Genomic DNA, 17,072 nt, shown 5'->3' on the forward strand with positions numbered 1-17,072 from the left:
TTATGACTTTATTCTCATAATTTTATGACTATTCTCGTTGCGACTTTATTCTCGTAATTTTACGACTTTATTCTCATAATTTTATGACTATTCTCGTTGCGACTTTATTCTCGTAATTTTACGACTTTATTCTCGTAATTTTACGACTTTATTCTCATAATTTTATGACTTTTCTCATTGCGACTTTATACTCGTAATTTTACGACTTTATTCTCATAATTTTATGACTATTCTCGTTGCGACTTAATTCTCATAATTTTACAACTTTATTCTCATAATTTTATGACTTTTCTCATTGCGACTTTATCTCATAAAATTATGAGAATAAAGTTGTAAAATTACGAGAATAAAGTTGCAACGAGAATAGTCATAAAATTATGAGAATAAAGTCGTAAAATTATGACTATTCTCGTTGCGACTTTATTCTCGTAATCTTACGAGTTTACTCTCAAAATAGAAGAAAAATTAAATCTCTAGCCTGGCCCTAATACTCCGTTGCACTTATATCCTCCATTAGCTACCTTTTACCTTTTTAATGTGCTGTTGAATCTTACTATAGTACTAGTATCGGTTGGTTGCATAGCCACAAACTCAAGTAATTAAGGTTACAGCTAAAAAAAAAAAAATGATTTGAATATCAGTTATCTATTTGAGATTTGTCCAGATCAGATGGAAAATGATCGATTCTTGATATTTCAATCCATGTCCAGCCTTGATATGAGCTGTTCTTCTTGTTAGCATTTGTGCAGTTTGTATCAGTTTGACATAAACCAAGCAGACATATTTCATATGTTTCACTTTCCTAGATTATTTATATACTACCAAAAACCTTCCTTTTAGAATTAGAGAGGCCAACATTTCTGCAGAAAGACATGTCATTCATTAAAAACATTTTAAGTATGCATAACAGCTGGATAAAGTACTTCATGCTGTAATGACAAACAACCATGTAAATCGAACTAAATGACTCAGTAACCAAGTGTTTTTTTTTTCTTCTCTTTTTTGATTTGTGCCTCTTCTAGCCACATGAGTTTGATGAGTGTCGGCTGGATATCAGCGTAAACGACAGCGTGTGGTACCTGCGTGCCCAAGACCCAGAGCGCAGAAACAGATGGATCGAGTTCATCGAGCTGCACAGGGTGAGTCCCGCACAGCAGATGATGGTCTGAAAAGACACCAGAACCCAGTCACGTTCAGAGCTAATCAGTATCCTCTCAACCATGTTTGGATTCATAAATGTGGTGTTCATCGTGTGGTGTGTGTGTGTTTCTGTTAGAGTATCAGAGAAGGGAGGAGACAGAAGGGAGGAATCCAGGGAGCAGTAATCATCCCTCCATCACTGGTTTGTTTGTCGGGGGGTTCTCTAGGAGTCTTAAGCACCAAACACTTAGAGCATGTTTTCCTAATAACAAAGCAGCAAGTACATATGCATGTGTTAGGATTGAACAGGTGAACCCTGCAGTTTGGACTGGAACAGACTGAAACCCACAATCAGCATGATTTTACACATTAATGCTCTGAAGGATCATTGTTAGTGTGAAAGATGAAAAGCTTGTAAAGAACAAAGGGAGGGAGGAGCCATTTCTGGTTCCTACTGTGGAAAAACCCAAAAACCAACCTTTTTATACTAACTAAAATATTATATCTTTATCTTTTCTGACACCTACCTAAGTATTCATTCAGTTGTGTGAAAGGAAATCAAATGGTTTAAAGCTGTTTGTTTTTAAATATGAAAAAAGAGTCATTACAACAGTTACAGAAGAAAGTTTTTCGGGGTTTGTCTCTACCAGCTTTGCACATCTTTGTGAAAAGATCCGAGCTCAGTCAGATCTGTCTGCAAGCATCAGTGGACATTAATGTTCAGTTCATGGATCCTCAAAGGGATTCTGGATTTTCTCCTTCTAATACATGGACATGTGTTCATCTGAACCGCTTTATCACAACTTTGACTGTAGAATATAAGACTTTTGCCTCCTACAGTGGTTTCTCTATGGAGTGAATTTTGTTCCATTATTTTTGCCAGTAAAGATATTTTCTTCTTAATAAAAAAAGTTTTTAGAGTAACTTGCCGATTTGCAAATTGTACTTTATATGCACGTTTATATATATTTTTTTTTATGTTTTATATTTTCAATTCTTTTTCTTTTTAAGATCGAGTTATAGGTGTTTGAGGTATTCTTTTCACATAAGCATTTTCCAGATCACATTCTCTTCACTTTTGGGGGCGGACTTTCCCCTGGAATCAGGAGTGAAGACGCATTTCTATTGGTCAAGAGCAAGCGTTGGTATCAGGCTTGAAGTGAAAAGAATGTGCTTCTGAAAACTCAATCAGAAAGAAAAAATAGAAAAATAAATTGTGAAAAGAAAAAAAATCTTTGAAAAAACAAAACCCAAGATAACATTGTAGTTACTCTAAATGCGTTTTTGGATTAAGAATTATTTCAAAATTAAGTTTCTGGATTGCATGTTTTTTTTTAATTTCTATTTACAGAACATGTTCTTTGCTTGCAACAATAATGGTACAAAATACACCCCATAGTCTCCTGAATTCCCTGTTTTTAGCTCCATCTATCGTCCCATTAACACCAGCCAGCTTAGTCGATGAGCAGCGTTTAGTTTAATCTGACCTACATGTGTTTCGTAACACGTTTATTTCAACTTGGATGGTATTAGATTGAAGATGGGAGCTTTCTTGACTCTCTTTCAACAGTATTCTTCTTTTCTCTCCTTTTCTAAGAGCTAAATTAGTGTCCTGAACTGACAGCTGTTCTCTTAAAGTCTTTAATTGTCAAATCATTCTGGTTTAAACATGTATATAAATGTAATATTTATCAGATGATATTGTCCCAAAATTTAGAACATTTCTATTTAAAAAAAGAAATCCTATCTTAAAATCTTTGTTGTTTTTTTAATCTTATGCAGGCCAGTTAGTTATACGTCAGCCTGACCACCTAAATTCGGCCAATCATATATCAATCGTATATCATCATATATCTTTCAATCAAATTTTTTCGGTCATATCATCGTGATTCATACGTTGCAGCTAATATACGCAACGATTGAAATAAGAATCATTTGTTCTTTATTACTTTCCCATTGAGTTCCGTCCCAGTGTTCACAGGGATGGACGTCTGTGTCTTCAGCAGGCGTAGAGCTAACAGAACTGGCAGCGTTGCGAGGCAAGGGCTCAAACATGTACGGCTGGAAGCCTTCTACACCAAACCAAGCTTCTGCTGTCCTGGCGTCCTCTTCCACAACATCTTCATCCCCGCTTTCCTCCACTATATAAAACGGATGAGACTCATCCAGAACCTCCGACACAAAACTCTCCTCCCCTTGCATGTTTCCTCTGTCTGTAGCGTTCCTTGACAGTGTCGTTTCTAAGTCACCAATTTCACTACTACTTTGACAAATTCTCCCAGCTGATTCTTAGATCTCTGCCGCTCTCTCTCAGACCTGCCATTGGCCCCTTTGCTGTTAGTTTCCCTAACGACTTTTTTGTTCAGGCTTTGGGGATCGTGTGATCAGTGTGACGTGAAGTTTTAGTTACTAAAACTTCTCAACAGAGCACATTTTTCCCCATTTATTTTGTCCCCTGCTCTTCCAGGATTCGTTTTCTTTTCACTAACTCTTCCATAAAGGTTACATGTTTCTAAAGCATCAGTGGTTGTGTTGGCATCTTCTTCCACCTGAGCTCTGGAACCCTGCAGCTGCTCCTACGTTATAAAGATCTCTAGGCTGTTTATCTTGGCATGTATTCACACTGCTGTTCCTGGAACAGTTAGGTCTTCCATCCTATTAATGCTCTCCTTGCTTGGTTTATCGTTCGACATGGATGGATGGGTATTTAGTTGATTTTCTTTCCCCATTTGGATGAGAGATGCATAAACAGCATGATATGTAGATCTTTATTTGTTGAAAATCAATTATTATAACACAATTAAACAGCTAGAAAGGAATGTCTTTCAGGCACTGCTCATTATTTCGTACCAACAATCCAAACATTAGTGGAAATCATGCAGCTCAGATACGGTCCTTGGTTTGGGGAAATCCCTTTCTAGCAGCAGTGACTCATCAGCGGCAGAGAATCCTCTGCACATTCATTTCAGCCATCATGAGTCACCACTGAAAACTCTTCTCTCCAGCGAGACCCTTTTCACTTTTCAGCCACCATTACTCACAGGAGCCAGGGTCGCCAGGGAGACACAAAACACTTGATCTGTCACAACAAAACATCAGAAAGACCTGCTACATCTAAACAGGAAATAATACTTGTTCCCTAGAGACAAGAATAATCAGATCAGCATTTAATTATAGATCTGTTATGAAATACCTGAAAATGATATTTTGCAGAAAATTCATTCCTTTATATTTCCTTTTTTATGATAATCGTGTTTTTTGATTAGTTATAAAGAGCATATTTCTATATTCCTTATATAGGCCTGATTTTTAAAAAAAGTCATTATCTTATCTTTTAAAGGTTATCATTATCTAAAATGTGATTGTTCTTTTAAAACGTTCATAATTTGTGTTAAAAATGCGTCTAATGCATGTTTGCATGTGTTACTGCAGTTTGATGCGCATGTGATGATTGTTATTTTTAGTCATGCATTGTTGTTTATTTTCTATTTTTCCTGTTAAATAGTTGAGGGATTCTCCATGTTAATCAGCTTCTGGGTAGTGGCAGATTAGGCCGAGCGGCTCTGACTGACATCCATGTGAGCACAGGCAGTGTTACGTTTGGTCATTGACCGATAGTTACCTCTGTCTGCTTTCAATCCCAGTCTGGCGTGTTTTCATATTATGCCCCCTGGTGGCAGAAGTTGTAAGTCTCTCTAAGAGGCTGTGTGTAGCTGAGCCTTTCCTCTCTGTCAGAGGGCTGCTGATGTGAAAGCCTGGCTCTTATATAACAGAGGCTAATTGCAGGGCTTTACAGGGAAGCTGGAGCAGTTGTTCACCTGTGATCAGGGATTATTTTATGTGATATCTTTGATTAGCCTTGTCTTCTTTTTTTTGGTAACAATTTAATAGTTAATTCTATATTTTTGTATTCTAAAAGGAAATTAATTTAGAAATGTGGTTTAAATCTGTTACCTGAACAATGGTCTCTTAAAATACGGGAGACGCAAACGTCTTTACTTAAATTTGAGCTCTAAAAATTTGAATTTAAATGAATTTCTTTGTTTCCATGTTCATCATTTCCATGTTTGACGCCCGTCTGCTTTTCCTCAGGCTGATTCTGGATACGGCTCAGAGTCCAGTTTGCCGAGACATGGCTCCATGCTTTCTCTCACGTCAGCCGCTAGTGGCTACTCTGCCACCTCCACGTCTTCCTTCAAGGTGAGTAACTCTGTTCTGAGGCCAGTAACAGGCCTCCAGGTTGTTAAATGCTCTACCAGAGCTTTTTTCCTTTCTATCACAGCTGAGGTCATTTTCTTGTAGCAGACCTGTCTAGGGCTACTTGCTGCTTGTTCTATAGCAGCTTTGTGATTGGTCAGGATTTGGAATGGCCGTTTTTGGAGAGAAAGAGCTGAGATGACCCCCCTCCTTCCATTTCAGTTACGGAGCTCTTTACAGTGAATTAATCTGTGCCCAACTAATGAAAAACTGAAAAATCAAACGTTTTCCCAGTAATTGCATGAATCATTGTGACCCTAACTAGTTTACTATCAGAATAGATGACACAGCTTGAAGTTTGGAAAGGGGTCATTCTGTGTGCATCCCCACTATTTGCAGACTCTTTAGAAAAACTGAGCTGGTTTATTCCTCTATTCAAACTGAAAAGCCTGTATAGAGCTACAAAAAGAATGAACAAATAACCTCTGGCTTTTTCTCCCTTTTAACCTTTCAGAAGGGTCACAGTCTACGGGAGAAGCTGGCGGAGATGGAGACGTTCCGAGACATCTTGTGCAGACAGGTGGACACGCTTCAGAAGTACTTTGATAGCTGTGCTGATGTTTCCAAGGATGAACTGCAGAGAGACAAAAGTAAGTAGAAGGAGTATTCTTCTCCTAGCATTTAAATGTTTATAGCAGTGGCGCTCAGTGAGTAAGGTAGACTCCTGCAGTAAACCTACACTTTTACACTTTTTTTTTGTTTTTATAAAAGGTTGGAAAGTATTAGTCTACATTTCTTTTGTAAATTTTTTTTCCTAAACCTTTACTCTTTTATTTTCGAAAATATCTATGTTCAAATGCTATTATGTTTTTTTTTTCTTCAGTTAAATCAATTTTAACTTGAGATTCCAAATTATTTTAAATCTGCTAAAACAAATTTTGACTTTAAAAAAACAATGAAGATAGACCGATGCATTGGTTTATGTTTAAAAAAAACCTTTTCAAATAGTTTTCAACGTTTTTTGCAGATTTTTGATTTTTTTTTTCCTTTTACAGATTGAGTTTTATGAATTACATTCTTTTCAAATTGTGTTCTTTATGAATTCACTTCTGGAGGCGGGCCTGAAGATGAATCTCTTATTGGTCTGCTGGATGTTAGCAACATTTTTATTGGTCAACAGCGAGCGTTCGTATCGGGTTTCAAGTGAAGAGAATATGATCTGTGAAAACTCCATCTGAAAAACAGACATTTGAAGGAACAAAAATGTAAATATAAAATCATAAAAAAAATGGAAAACTACAGAATAAATGTGAAATATAAAATCTCTAAGGATATGTTTTAAAAAAAATGAAATAAAAAAAATAAATATGAAAAATATATTGGAAAAAGACAATAATTCCAAATAAGAAAATCTCAAAAAACAAAGTTACTTGCAAAACTTTTTTTGATTAAGATGTCTTTTTTTTAATTTTTAGATTACTTTTTCTTGTTTTTATCAAATTTCAATAAAAAAAAAAAGTGTTTCATTTTTGTTCATAAAATAGATTCATTGCTTGCATCAATGATCCATCGTTAATGTTTTAATTGACTTGTAATTAAATGTTCCTTTTTATATCAATATAGGCTTCTGTTTAGATATTTGTTATTAAAATTGTGATGGTTTTATTTTTATTATGTAAATGGAGGAAAAATAAGCAGCATCAACCTATAGATATAGAATACACTCTTAAAAATATTGGCAGCACATATCGGGAATCGGTTAGACCGATGTCCAAATATTCGTTATCAGTGTCAGCTTTCAAACATCTGCATCAGACTATTTAATAATAATAGAAGTATTGATAACAGCAAATATTTTAACAGAATCTTTCTCCATTATCTATTTACTGTTTGTTGACTGTTAGATGAAAACTAGACGATAATCTAAGTTTGTAGGCTAAACTTTTAATTGAACATGTTTTCTCAAGTTTCTTCTAATTAAGTCCAGAAGTCAAGGTGAAGAGTTTTTGTTCCTTAGCTTTAGAACCTGTGAAGGTGTTTATTATTTACAGGAAGCAAACATGCAATAAATCTTGTAAAGACTGTTGTGTGACTCAGACAGCAGTGATACCAGAAACCTCCTTTCTGCATCTTGGCTGGCTTTGCACTTGGAGCAACACAATGAATGAAACCCTGCTTTTGTTCTGCTGACCTCCCTCCCTGTCTTCCTTCTCCAACTCGCTGCACTCGGAGGATGAAACCAGACCATTGTCATGTTGGGATCTGTTGATCTTCTGTGCTCCTCAGTCTCTAGGCGGGACCCTGTCTAGAGACGCTGACCTTAAGGAAGCTTTTCAAAGAAAGACTGCAATGTAGTAATTACACCTTTTGGTGTTTTTTACCTCCACGCTGAACCCTTCGTTCTTTTTTTTCAGTTGTAGAAGACGATGAAGACGACTTTCCCAACACCCGCACAGACGGAGAGTTTCTACACAACAACAATGGAAGCAAAGAGAAATGTGAGTAAATCCTCTGCATCACTGTTTTATTCAGTTGTTCTGTTTTAATGACAGATTAAACATAAAAGCACAGTTAGAAGGCTGTTATTTTACTGTTTTAGTTTGACCAAAGGTGGATGTGTGGAGCTACCTATAGCTTAGCCTCTTCAGAGTCTTGGAGTTGAGCTAAACTGCTCAGTGTGGGTGAAATAAATCCAGTTTTAAGGGAGTAAATTGATCCAAGCCTCAGATTTAAGCAGATTCTGTCTGAATGAATGTTTTTACTCTGTTTCAAACAGCTGTTTATGTTGCTGGTCAGTATGCTCCTGTGAGTCTGCAGGTTTATTCCCAAACCAATGAATCATCAGGACAACTGCTGTTTACAGGACTAACTTGGCAGCTAGCCAAACAGTCAAACAGAGACTTTCACTCTGAGTCGACATCTTAAAGGGACAGTGTGTCAGATTTACCTCCATCTAGTGGTCCCTGATATGAATTACAAATAATAGACTGGTGCTTTCCTCTTTAAGCGTGGGAGACAAGCTACAGAGGCCTTGGAGTGACATTTGATTCTTTCAAATTGCTCAAAATAAAGGGTAAAATTTAAAAATTTATATGAAAACAGGACTGAAAGAATCCAAGGCTCCTTATATGACGTGTGAAAATAACAGCAGCCGTTGGCCGCTGTATCAGAGCTCATCCAGCGTAAGCTAACAAACAAACTAGCTGTCTGTGCCGGGCCTGCTGGATTTCACTGCCCTGTTTCTAACAGAACATTCAACATAAAATAATGTACCCTACCCTTCAGCAGAAAGACTGAACTCTGTGTCTGTTTTGATGCTTCACTTCCTCATAAAATGTCTCCACCTGGTAAAAGCCACGCCCATTTAGACTTGTTTTCTCTTGGTTATTACTTCTAGATGTTTTGGTTTCTTTCTCATGCCTCAGAGTGTACAGATGGTTCCCTGTTGCAACAGAGAGTAGAAGAAAGAATAGTCTGTGCTTGTTTTTCTTGTTTTAAACTCCTTTGCCAACAACAACCGATTTAAAATACAACTTTGTCCCATTCAAGTGATGTGATGGAAGTGGAGATGCAACGTGGCGTCTGCCACTGGCTGCACCGCCCCCTATGTATGTTTTTATAAACTGAGTCTAAGCTATGGGAACACTTCCATTTCTGATGTGATGACATTAGACTTTTCCCAGAATGTCCATCTATCCATTTTCCGCCTATCTCCAGCTGTCAATGGGTTAGAGGTGGGGTACACCCTGGACAGGTCACCAGTCCATCGCAGGACAACACAAAAGCAAACAGAACAAACTCCCATTCACGCACACCTAAGGAGAATTTAGAGAAGCCAATGAACCTAACAGTCATTTTTTAGAACTGTGGGAGTCGGAGTACCCAGAGAGAACCCATGCATGCTCAGGGAAAACATGCTAAGTCTATGCAGAAAGACCCCGGGCCGGGAATTGAACCTGCAACCTTCTTGCTGCAAGGCAACCGTGCGATCCACTGCATCCACTGCAGCTCTTTCCCAGAATATGAATCTATTAAATAATTATTTTATTTTTTTTGCTAATAGAAACCCAAGTTTGTTACACACTGTCCCTACAATCACTGTAGATGTTGTTAAACTCTGAAACTTGTAACTAAGTAGGCAGCTCTGATCATAATGAAACTATTAAAATAGTATTTTTGAATATAAAAAAGAAAGTGTTTTGAGCGTATGTTAGCATGATGGCTCCTCTAGAATCTCACCTTATTATTTATAAGGATGGTTTGGTTTTTTGGGTGGGAGGTTTCCGAAATAAGTCATATGATCTTTAGTTGTCATTTAGTATAGTAGCAGTTCATTGAACTATGATTTCTTAACCTTTAATCGTCATTATGTCCAACATGGCAGCTATTTACACTGAACTCTTTGGTTTCTCTTTAGCTTTGGATGCTTGATTGTAATTATTCTGAGCACAAATCTGGTCTTTGTTATCCATAGCATTTATTATCTTCTTTTCTATTCTTTTTCTTCAGTATTCCAGTCCTTGAATACAAAGGGAATCAATGGAATAGACTTTAAGGGAGAGGCCATCACATTCAAGGCCACCACAGCTGGGATCTTAGCCACCCTGTCCCACTGCATCGATCTGATGGTGAAGAGAGAGGACAGCTGGCAGAAGAGACTGGACAAGGTCTGGGAGATCTGGACTGATGTTTAGCTCTGAATTAAGCATCTTTCCAAGCTTGTTTACTGAAACTGTGGTTTCATTTCCATGTAGGAAATGGAAAAGAGACGAAGGATAGAGGAAAGCTATAAATCGGCCCTCAATGACTTGAAGAAGAAGTCTCACTTTGGGGGTCCCGATTATGAGGTAAATTCCTCCGTTGTGCATAGAAACCATCATGATGATGAACAAGTTAATGCTTGTCTCTTTTATAGGAAGGTCCAAACAGTCTGATCAACGAGGACGAGTTCTTCGATGCGGTGGAAGCTGCTCTGGACAGACAGGATAAAATCGAAGAACAGGTGATGCTGACGCTTTTCCTATCAGCTCAGGCTGCGCTTCCTGTTTCTGCAATAATTCCAACTCAACGTCCCAATGCTGTTTTTTTTTTTTTTTATTTAGTCTCAGGCTGAGAAGACAAGGATAGAGCGATCCAGCCCTCCTCCCCCCGGAGACGTCTACTCCACCTCCGGTTCCCACAGATTCTCCGATAAGGTTGGAGTTCCGCCATCTTTCTGTCTCCCATTTCTCTCCTTGTTGATCTTTCCATCATAGTCGATAGATTCCAATTGTTGCATCATCGGCCGTTTGTCGAAACCTGTCCTGTTTTGAAACACAGAATCACTTTCTGAATCTCAGTCCAACTAAATGCAATGTTTTTATTGTGCACGTAATACTTATATGGTAATTACGGAAGAGGATTAGGGCCAGTGGAAAAAAAAAAAAAAAAAGTTACTGATTTTTACATTTTATTTCAGTTTAACATGGGAAAAAGTCAGAATTCTGACTTTTTTCTCAGAATTCTGACTTTTTTTATTGTCAGGATTCTGAGGAAAAAGTCAGAATTCTGACTTTTCCCCATGTTAAACTGAAATAAAATTTAAAAATCAGTAACTTTTTTTTTTTCAGTGGCCCTAATCCTCTTCCGTAGGTAATTGGAAAGAAAAATGTTACAAAACGTTTTTGTCCGTTTTGCATTATTCACTCATCATGACCCCAAAAACGATTCGCTTTTTTGTTCAGTATTTACTATTTTAGTATTCATCTGTCATCTACTTTAGTTTATAAGATACAGCTTTGCAAATCTCTACATATCTTTAGTAATAATTTAGTTAAACAATGTCAAACTGATTTTAACAGAACCAGAAAAGAAATCAAGTAAAATTTTTGTTAATAGAATGAAAATGGAGAAGTTATGAAACATCAATATCTAACTGCAAAAAAAAAAAAAAAATGAAAAAGATTTTGCTTTTAAAGGATATGACATTATAAAAAGTACGTTTGTTGATGCAATCAACAAATTTTGTTGAGCAAAATGTTTAATAACATGATCTTTTGGTGAAAGTGATATTACTTTAGATGTAAAAAAAAAAAAAAAAAAAAGGATTTATTGTTGTGTGGCTTTTTAGATAAGCCTGTTTGGGTTTCTACTGCACACTTTCACATCGGCTTATTTTCTTACAACGTAATCTTTTGTTTTAATTGTAACTAACAGCTTTAAAGTGTAACAAGTAATTTATTTTGTTACCCATAAAATAAAAGCAGCCTGTAACTCCTTTGATCTGAAAAGTAAACACTAGCCTGGTGTTGTAGGTGGAGGAGATGGTGCAGAACCACATGACGTACTCGCTGCAGGATGTCGGTGGAGATGCTAATTGGCAGCTGGTGGTAGAAGAGGGAGAAATGAAGGTAAGAGCTGAGATAAAGAAAATATTTGCTTTTTTTATGGATAGCTTCTACATTTCCATGTAGTCAAATCAAAGTTTGGTCGAAGGGTTAAAACGGTTTCCAATTCCACAGGTTTACCGGAGAGAGGTGGAGGAAAACGGGATCGTATTGGATCCATTAAAGGCCACCCACTCAGTGAAGGGGGTCACAGGCCATGAAGTCTGCCACTACTTTTGGGACACAACGTACCGCAACGACTGGGAAAGTAGGTGTTTGAATGAAGCCCATGATCAGGCAGCCGCTTCCTGGATCCCAATAACGATCGTTTTCTTCTTCTTCTTCAGCTACTATTGAAAACTTCAATGTTGTGGAGAGACTTTCAGACAACGCAGCAATCATCTACCAAGCACACAAGGTAAGAGCCGGAGGTGACTCCTGTAGGGACCTGCAGCTGGTAGACAAACGGCATCCTGAATGGATCTGTGTTTCAGCGGGTGTGGCCTGCGTCTCAGAGGGATGTGCTCTACCTTTCTGCCATGAGGAAGATTTTGGCCAACAACGAGAACGATCCCGACACCTGGCTGGTGTGTAACTTCTCTGTGGATCACGATGAAGCGCAGGTGAGAACTCAGATCCTCTGTTTTAAAAAAAAGATCTACCTGTTTGTTCTTGCTGTAACCCTATTGTTTGTTTTTTTGCTCAGACAAGCAGCAGATGTGTGCGTGCCAAAATTAACATCGCCATGATCTGTCAGACCCTGGTCAGTCCACCAGAGGGAGACAAAGAGATCAGCAGGGACAACATCCTGTGTAAAATCACCTATGTTGCCAACGGTGTGTGCTCATAGTTTGTTTGTTTTCTCTATAAACAGCTATATTTTTAAATGTGCAAGATAGAACAATATAATAGGGGAAAAAAAACACAATTTATAAAATGCATCTTAAGTTAAATATGTAACTAATATTTCTTTAGCTTAAAAAAAGTTATTGATTTATTTAGTGCCTGTACTGGTTGGGAATTAATTTCATTTGTCTCACCCATCAAAGTCATCAAGCTTAATTAATGCTGTTCTAACCGAGATAATTAGTGCAAAGTAGATGTTAGAGCGTTAGTTAGGCCTGCTAACAGCAGAAAGCTGACATAGGAAATTAAAAAAATGCCAATTCAATTCCCTTTATTTCTATAGCCCCAGTTCACAACACATCTCATCTCACGGCACTTTACAGTTCACCAGATCATACTCAAAGTTTTCTATCTAAGGAAAACCAGTTGATGGCATCGACTCATTGACTCGAAAGCAATCCCTCACACTAAGCATGCTTGTAGCGACAGTGGAGAGGAAAAACTCCCTTTTAACAGGTAGAAACCTCCAGCAGAACTAGGATCAGTGTGAGCGGCCATCTGCTGAGGCCGACTGGGGTTCAGACAGAAGCAGAGACACAAAAAGCAGCTGTAAAAGGCAGAAACACACAGCCAGGCAGACGAGCTCCGAGGCAACTCCCATGTCAGAGGACGAAGAGAGCACCTCCAGTTAGTCACAGTCAGAGAAACAGGACTACACTGGAAAACAGGCCGATCTCAAACATCTATAAACAAATGTGTTGATGGTTGATGAAGAAATCATAAATAAATGCAACATTGAGCCTTTCCTTATTTAATGTCATTAATTTTAATTTCTAAGCTTTAATATGTTTCTTCTGTACCTCATACTTTTCATTCATTATTATATTTAATGCTCAATATAATGAGGTAAACAAATTTAACTGTAATAAATCTGTAGGTGACACCAGAATGTAAACAGACCCTCCATACTGTAAGCTTCTAGGACGTAATCAAATGTTTAGAAAAGATAATTGTTTAGCTAAGCTAACAAATACATACTTTAAAAATAAAACAAAATGTGTAAACAGCAAACCTATGGAAGATGGATGATAAATCAGCCCGTATTTAGAAAATAGACCGATTTGTTCCTAAATCTGTTTGTTTGGTCTTTGTTTTCAGACATAGTTTAGATGTTAACGTGTGTCGTGTGTTTGCAGTGAATCCAGGGGGCTGGGCTCCTGCCTCCGTGCTCAGGGCCGTAGCTAAGAGGGAGTACCCCAAGTTCCTCAAGCGCTTCACCACCTACGTCCAAGAAAAAACTACTGGCAAGCCCATTTTATTCTGAGACCCACAGGTAGGGAGAGTTTCCCTCTGTCAGAAAATGTTTTTTAAATACACACTGCAGAATAAATCAATCAGTGCTCTGTTTGTTTTTAAGGGAAGACTTCTAAGGCCTGAGCTGCATCAGAAGGTGGGAAGGACGCTCAATCTGCAAAACAACAATCCCTCTGATTAAAGATTCAAACCCTTGTTTGAGGCTAAAATGTAGTGTGTGTGTGTGTGTGTGTGCATGTAAAACCAAATGACACATGGTTAGACGTTTAAATGAGCAGTAAATCCCCCAGATATGGTCATGTATGTTCCTCCACATCAGGAAGCTAACTGAACCGAAGTGGAGGGGAAATTTGGCCTCAAAAGACGAACGGCACTAATTCCAGGGTGGATGTTCATTAGAATGATTTACATATAACATTATAAAAAAAGAAAACCAGAGAATTTTAAGAGATTTGAGGATTACATGTAAAAAAAAAAAAAAAAAAAATGTCTGCAGAGAAGACTCCTCCCCCATCAGGGGGGGAATGGTCTTCCTGCCTTTTTCTTTAGGGCAGATATATTTAAATGTATAGAAAGTCTGTAAGAAGTTTGTAAAAAAAAAAAAAGAAAAATTAAAATCTTAGCTTTTAGATCGAAGTAACTATTTTTGTGCGGATAAATTCATATTTTTAGGTTGCGCGCTCTATATGAAGAAACGAAAGGAGACGGTTTTCATGTGGTCTCCAGAGGGCCGTCCGTTCCACACGCAGCCCTGTGACAAAAGCTTTAGTTTCTCTGGTGAAACCACCGACACGCTGGTGCTTGAAGGAGGAACGACATATTAGCTGGCTGCAGAATTAGCGAGAGCGTCATCCACCATGCTTCTATCTTAAATGTCGCGTTAATTGTAAATAGTTTTTTCCTGAAGATTTGAGCTGACGGTTTGCAAAGCTTTGACCTGAGCCCAGATGCCTTAGCGTTACAGAGAAATGTAGCTTCAGACGGGGGTAAACGTTGCTCTTAGAGAAGTGCCTCTTGGCTGCATTCGACCCACATTTCATCTTTCAGTATTTTGAATAAACGAACCCATTGAGGAGTGTTTTCTTTTTTCAAAGCTCTATAAATGATGCGTCAGAGTCACTTTAGTTGATCCACTGTCTGCTCCTGTTAGTATTCCAGTTATTTTTCACACAAAGGTCTGCACCGACATCTGCTGGACCAAAAGTATTTGAATAGGTTCTTTCTAGAAGTGATGAAGGTTGTTCTAGAGTTGGTTTTTCTTCAGTAGCATTTTTTTCTTTGGAAGAATGTAAAGATAACAGATTTCTGTTTACATTACTGATTTTTAACCATCACCTTCATGTATTTTGTAAAGCCTCTCTTCTATCACATCCTCAGCTGTTCCGCTACCTTTTAAATGTTTTTAGGGCTTCGTCGGCCGTTTATTCTTCAGCTTTTGAGTTCAGACGTTCCTGCTGAACGAAGCGATTGAGAAGTTCGGCCTTGCTGCTTTTAGGCTTAAGATCTGTTTTTTTTAAAAGCAAATCTTTTTTGCATAAGCTAAGTTTTTTTTGTGTTTTGTTCAAACTGAATGTACTTGGACTTTTTGTAAAGTTGTTCATACTAACGCTTTGAGATCTACCTGTAAATGTACTGTGATGTGGCATCTCTTCAGCCCTGTTTTGAAAGTGAAATAAATAAGTTTATCCCCTATTTTTTTTTCCAAATTTTGACTCATTTATTTACAGTTCTGCATAAAAATAAAGAGTTACCCAAAACCATTAATCATGTTTATTTCCAAATCATTTCATAGTAGGTCTAGTAGAGTAACAGCAAACCAACAGTCCTGCTTGATCTACGTAACTTAATCATTTTAAAGCTGTGTGTTTGAAAATAACGGCAGCAGAAAGTCAAATCAGCTAGGTTATCCATCCTGTCATCAAACAGGAAATGAACTGTAGGAAATGTAAGCAGAAGGCACAAAGATAAAAACTGATAATTCCCTTTTGTACTGGTTTAAAATCACTCAGAAACAGAAACATAGTGTCAGAGGTTTTATTCATCCCAGTAGGCCTGTTTAAAGCAGTATATATATTTTCTTGGAACTCAAATACAGTTTATGGTGAAGCAGGCTAGGTTACTTTACATTAGTTTTTGAGGCAGACACCCTGGATGCTTTCAATGCTGGGTTTAAAACTAACATTTTTGATTAAACTCATGGTTAGAGAGGCTTAAATTATCCTGCACTATAGTTATGCTGCTATAGGCTTAGACTGCTTGAGGACATGCAGTTAACTTTACTCTTTTTTCTGTCATTCTACTTTTTCCGCAGGGTTAGTTCAGAGACTAACTTTATGTTCTCTCTGCTTTTTCTCTGGCTGTGATCGTAGACGGAATTATCAGGTGGGCTGCTGTCATTAACACCTACAGTTATAGAATAGGGCCTGTTTATTTGTGTTTAGTCCTGTTTCTCTCCTAGACAAGCTCTGAGTTCAGCTTGTACTCTGAATAACTATGTGCTCTTTCATCCCTTTGACATGAAAACTGACTCAGAGCCCATCTGCTTCTTTTCTAGATGGACTTTACCTGTAGAGCTATTACCTTTTCTAACAAAGCTTTTATGGATCAGTGCTTCTCTCTCCTTGAACCTCAGTGGGCCTCGGCAGTAAACCGCTCACACCGAGCCTGGTTCTGCTGGAGGTTTCTTCCTGTCGCTACACGCATGCTCAGTGTAAGGAGTTGCTGGGACAAAATAGAAGCGAATAAACTCGACTGGTTTTCCTTAGAAAACTTTGGAACTCATCTGACTGTATGATCTGATATTGACATGTGAATTGGCGCTATATAAACTGAATTCTATTACTAATTACTGAGAAAATGATCTTCAAATGGGTGTGTCAACAACAAAATAATAAAAAAAACTGAACAGCATCTACTGAGCTGGAGCTACAAATCAAACCTCAAACAGGTAACCAAAAAAAGGTGAGAGGGACAACCCTCTCAGGGACACTCACCAAGAACTGCAGAGGAAGAAGGAAAACCGGTCCAATCATTACAGCTAAAAAGCATCAGCTCTAAAACTTAATACTGGCTCAATGGTTCCAACTTTTTAAACCATTCAGTTTAAACATGTTTACCTCCTAAAGAATGTAGGTAATATTCTAAACATCCTAATCCTTTAATTCTCTCTAGATTAAATAATTCTGACTAATTTCCATGTTTAGATGTGTA

The 17,072-nt window shown here is 37.7% G+C and overlaps 1 protein-coding gene across 2 annotated transcripts in view; it reads left to right on the forward strand.

Annotated features, from left to right (window-relative positions):
* Window positions 1-14,333, forward strand: part of LOC107090371 (collagen type IV alpha-3-binding protein-like) — a 29,676-nt gene extending 15,343 nt beyond the window's left edge. The window contains exons 3-18 of one of the 2 annotated variants that reach the window (XM_015383701.1): window positions 1,023-1,139; window positions 1,277-1,342; window positions 5,233-5,340; window positions 5,852-5,987; window positions 7,752-7,835; window positions 9,847-10,004; window positions 10,092-10,184; window positions 10,253-10,339; window positions 10,440-10,532; window positions 11,631-11,726; window positions 11,838-11,970; window positions 12,050-12,120; window positions 12,197-12,325; window positions 12,409-12,538; window positions 13,745-13,881; window positions 13,966-14,333. In XM_015383701.1, coding sequence (XP_015239187.1) covers window positions 1,023-1,139; window positions 1,277-1,342; window positions 5,233-5,340; window positions 5,852-5,987; window positions 7,752-7,835; window positions 9,847-10,004; window positions 10,092-10,184; window positions 10,253-10,339; window positions 10,440-10,532; window positions 11,631-11,726; window positions 11,838-11,970; window positions 12,050-12,120; window positions 12,197-12,325; window positions 12,409-12,538; window positions 13,745-13,872 — 1,629 coding nt within the window. In that variant the 3' untranslated portion in view covers window positions 13,873-13,881; window positions 13,966-14,333. The remainder of the gene's footprint in view (window positions 1-1,022; window positions 1,140-1,276; window positions 1,343-5,232; window positions 5,341-5,851; window positions 5,988-7,751; window positions 7,836-9,846; window positions 10,005-10,091; window positions 10,185-10,252; window positions 10,340-10,439; window positions 10,533-11,630; window positions 11,727-11,837; window positions 11,971-12,049; window positions 12,121-12,196; window positions 12,326-12,408; window positions 12,539-13,744; window positions 13,882-13,965) is intronic. The other variant, XM_015383702.1, reaches the window with a different exon arrangement.
* The last annotated feature ends 2,739 nt before the right edge of the window (window positions 14,334-17,072 follow it).

The sequence above is a fragment of the Cyprinodon variegatus genome, unplaced genomic scaffold (assembly GCF_000732505.1).
Source record: "Cyprinodon variegatus isolate N-32 unplaced genomic scaffold, C_variegatus-1.0 Scaffold292, whole genome shotgun sequence".
In the NCBI taxonomy this organism is placed as follows: Eukaryota; Metazoa; Chordata; class Actinopteri; order Cyprinodontiformes; family Cyprinodontidae; genus Cyprinodon; species Cyprinodon variegatus.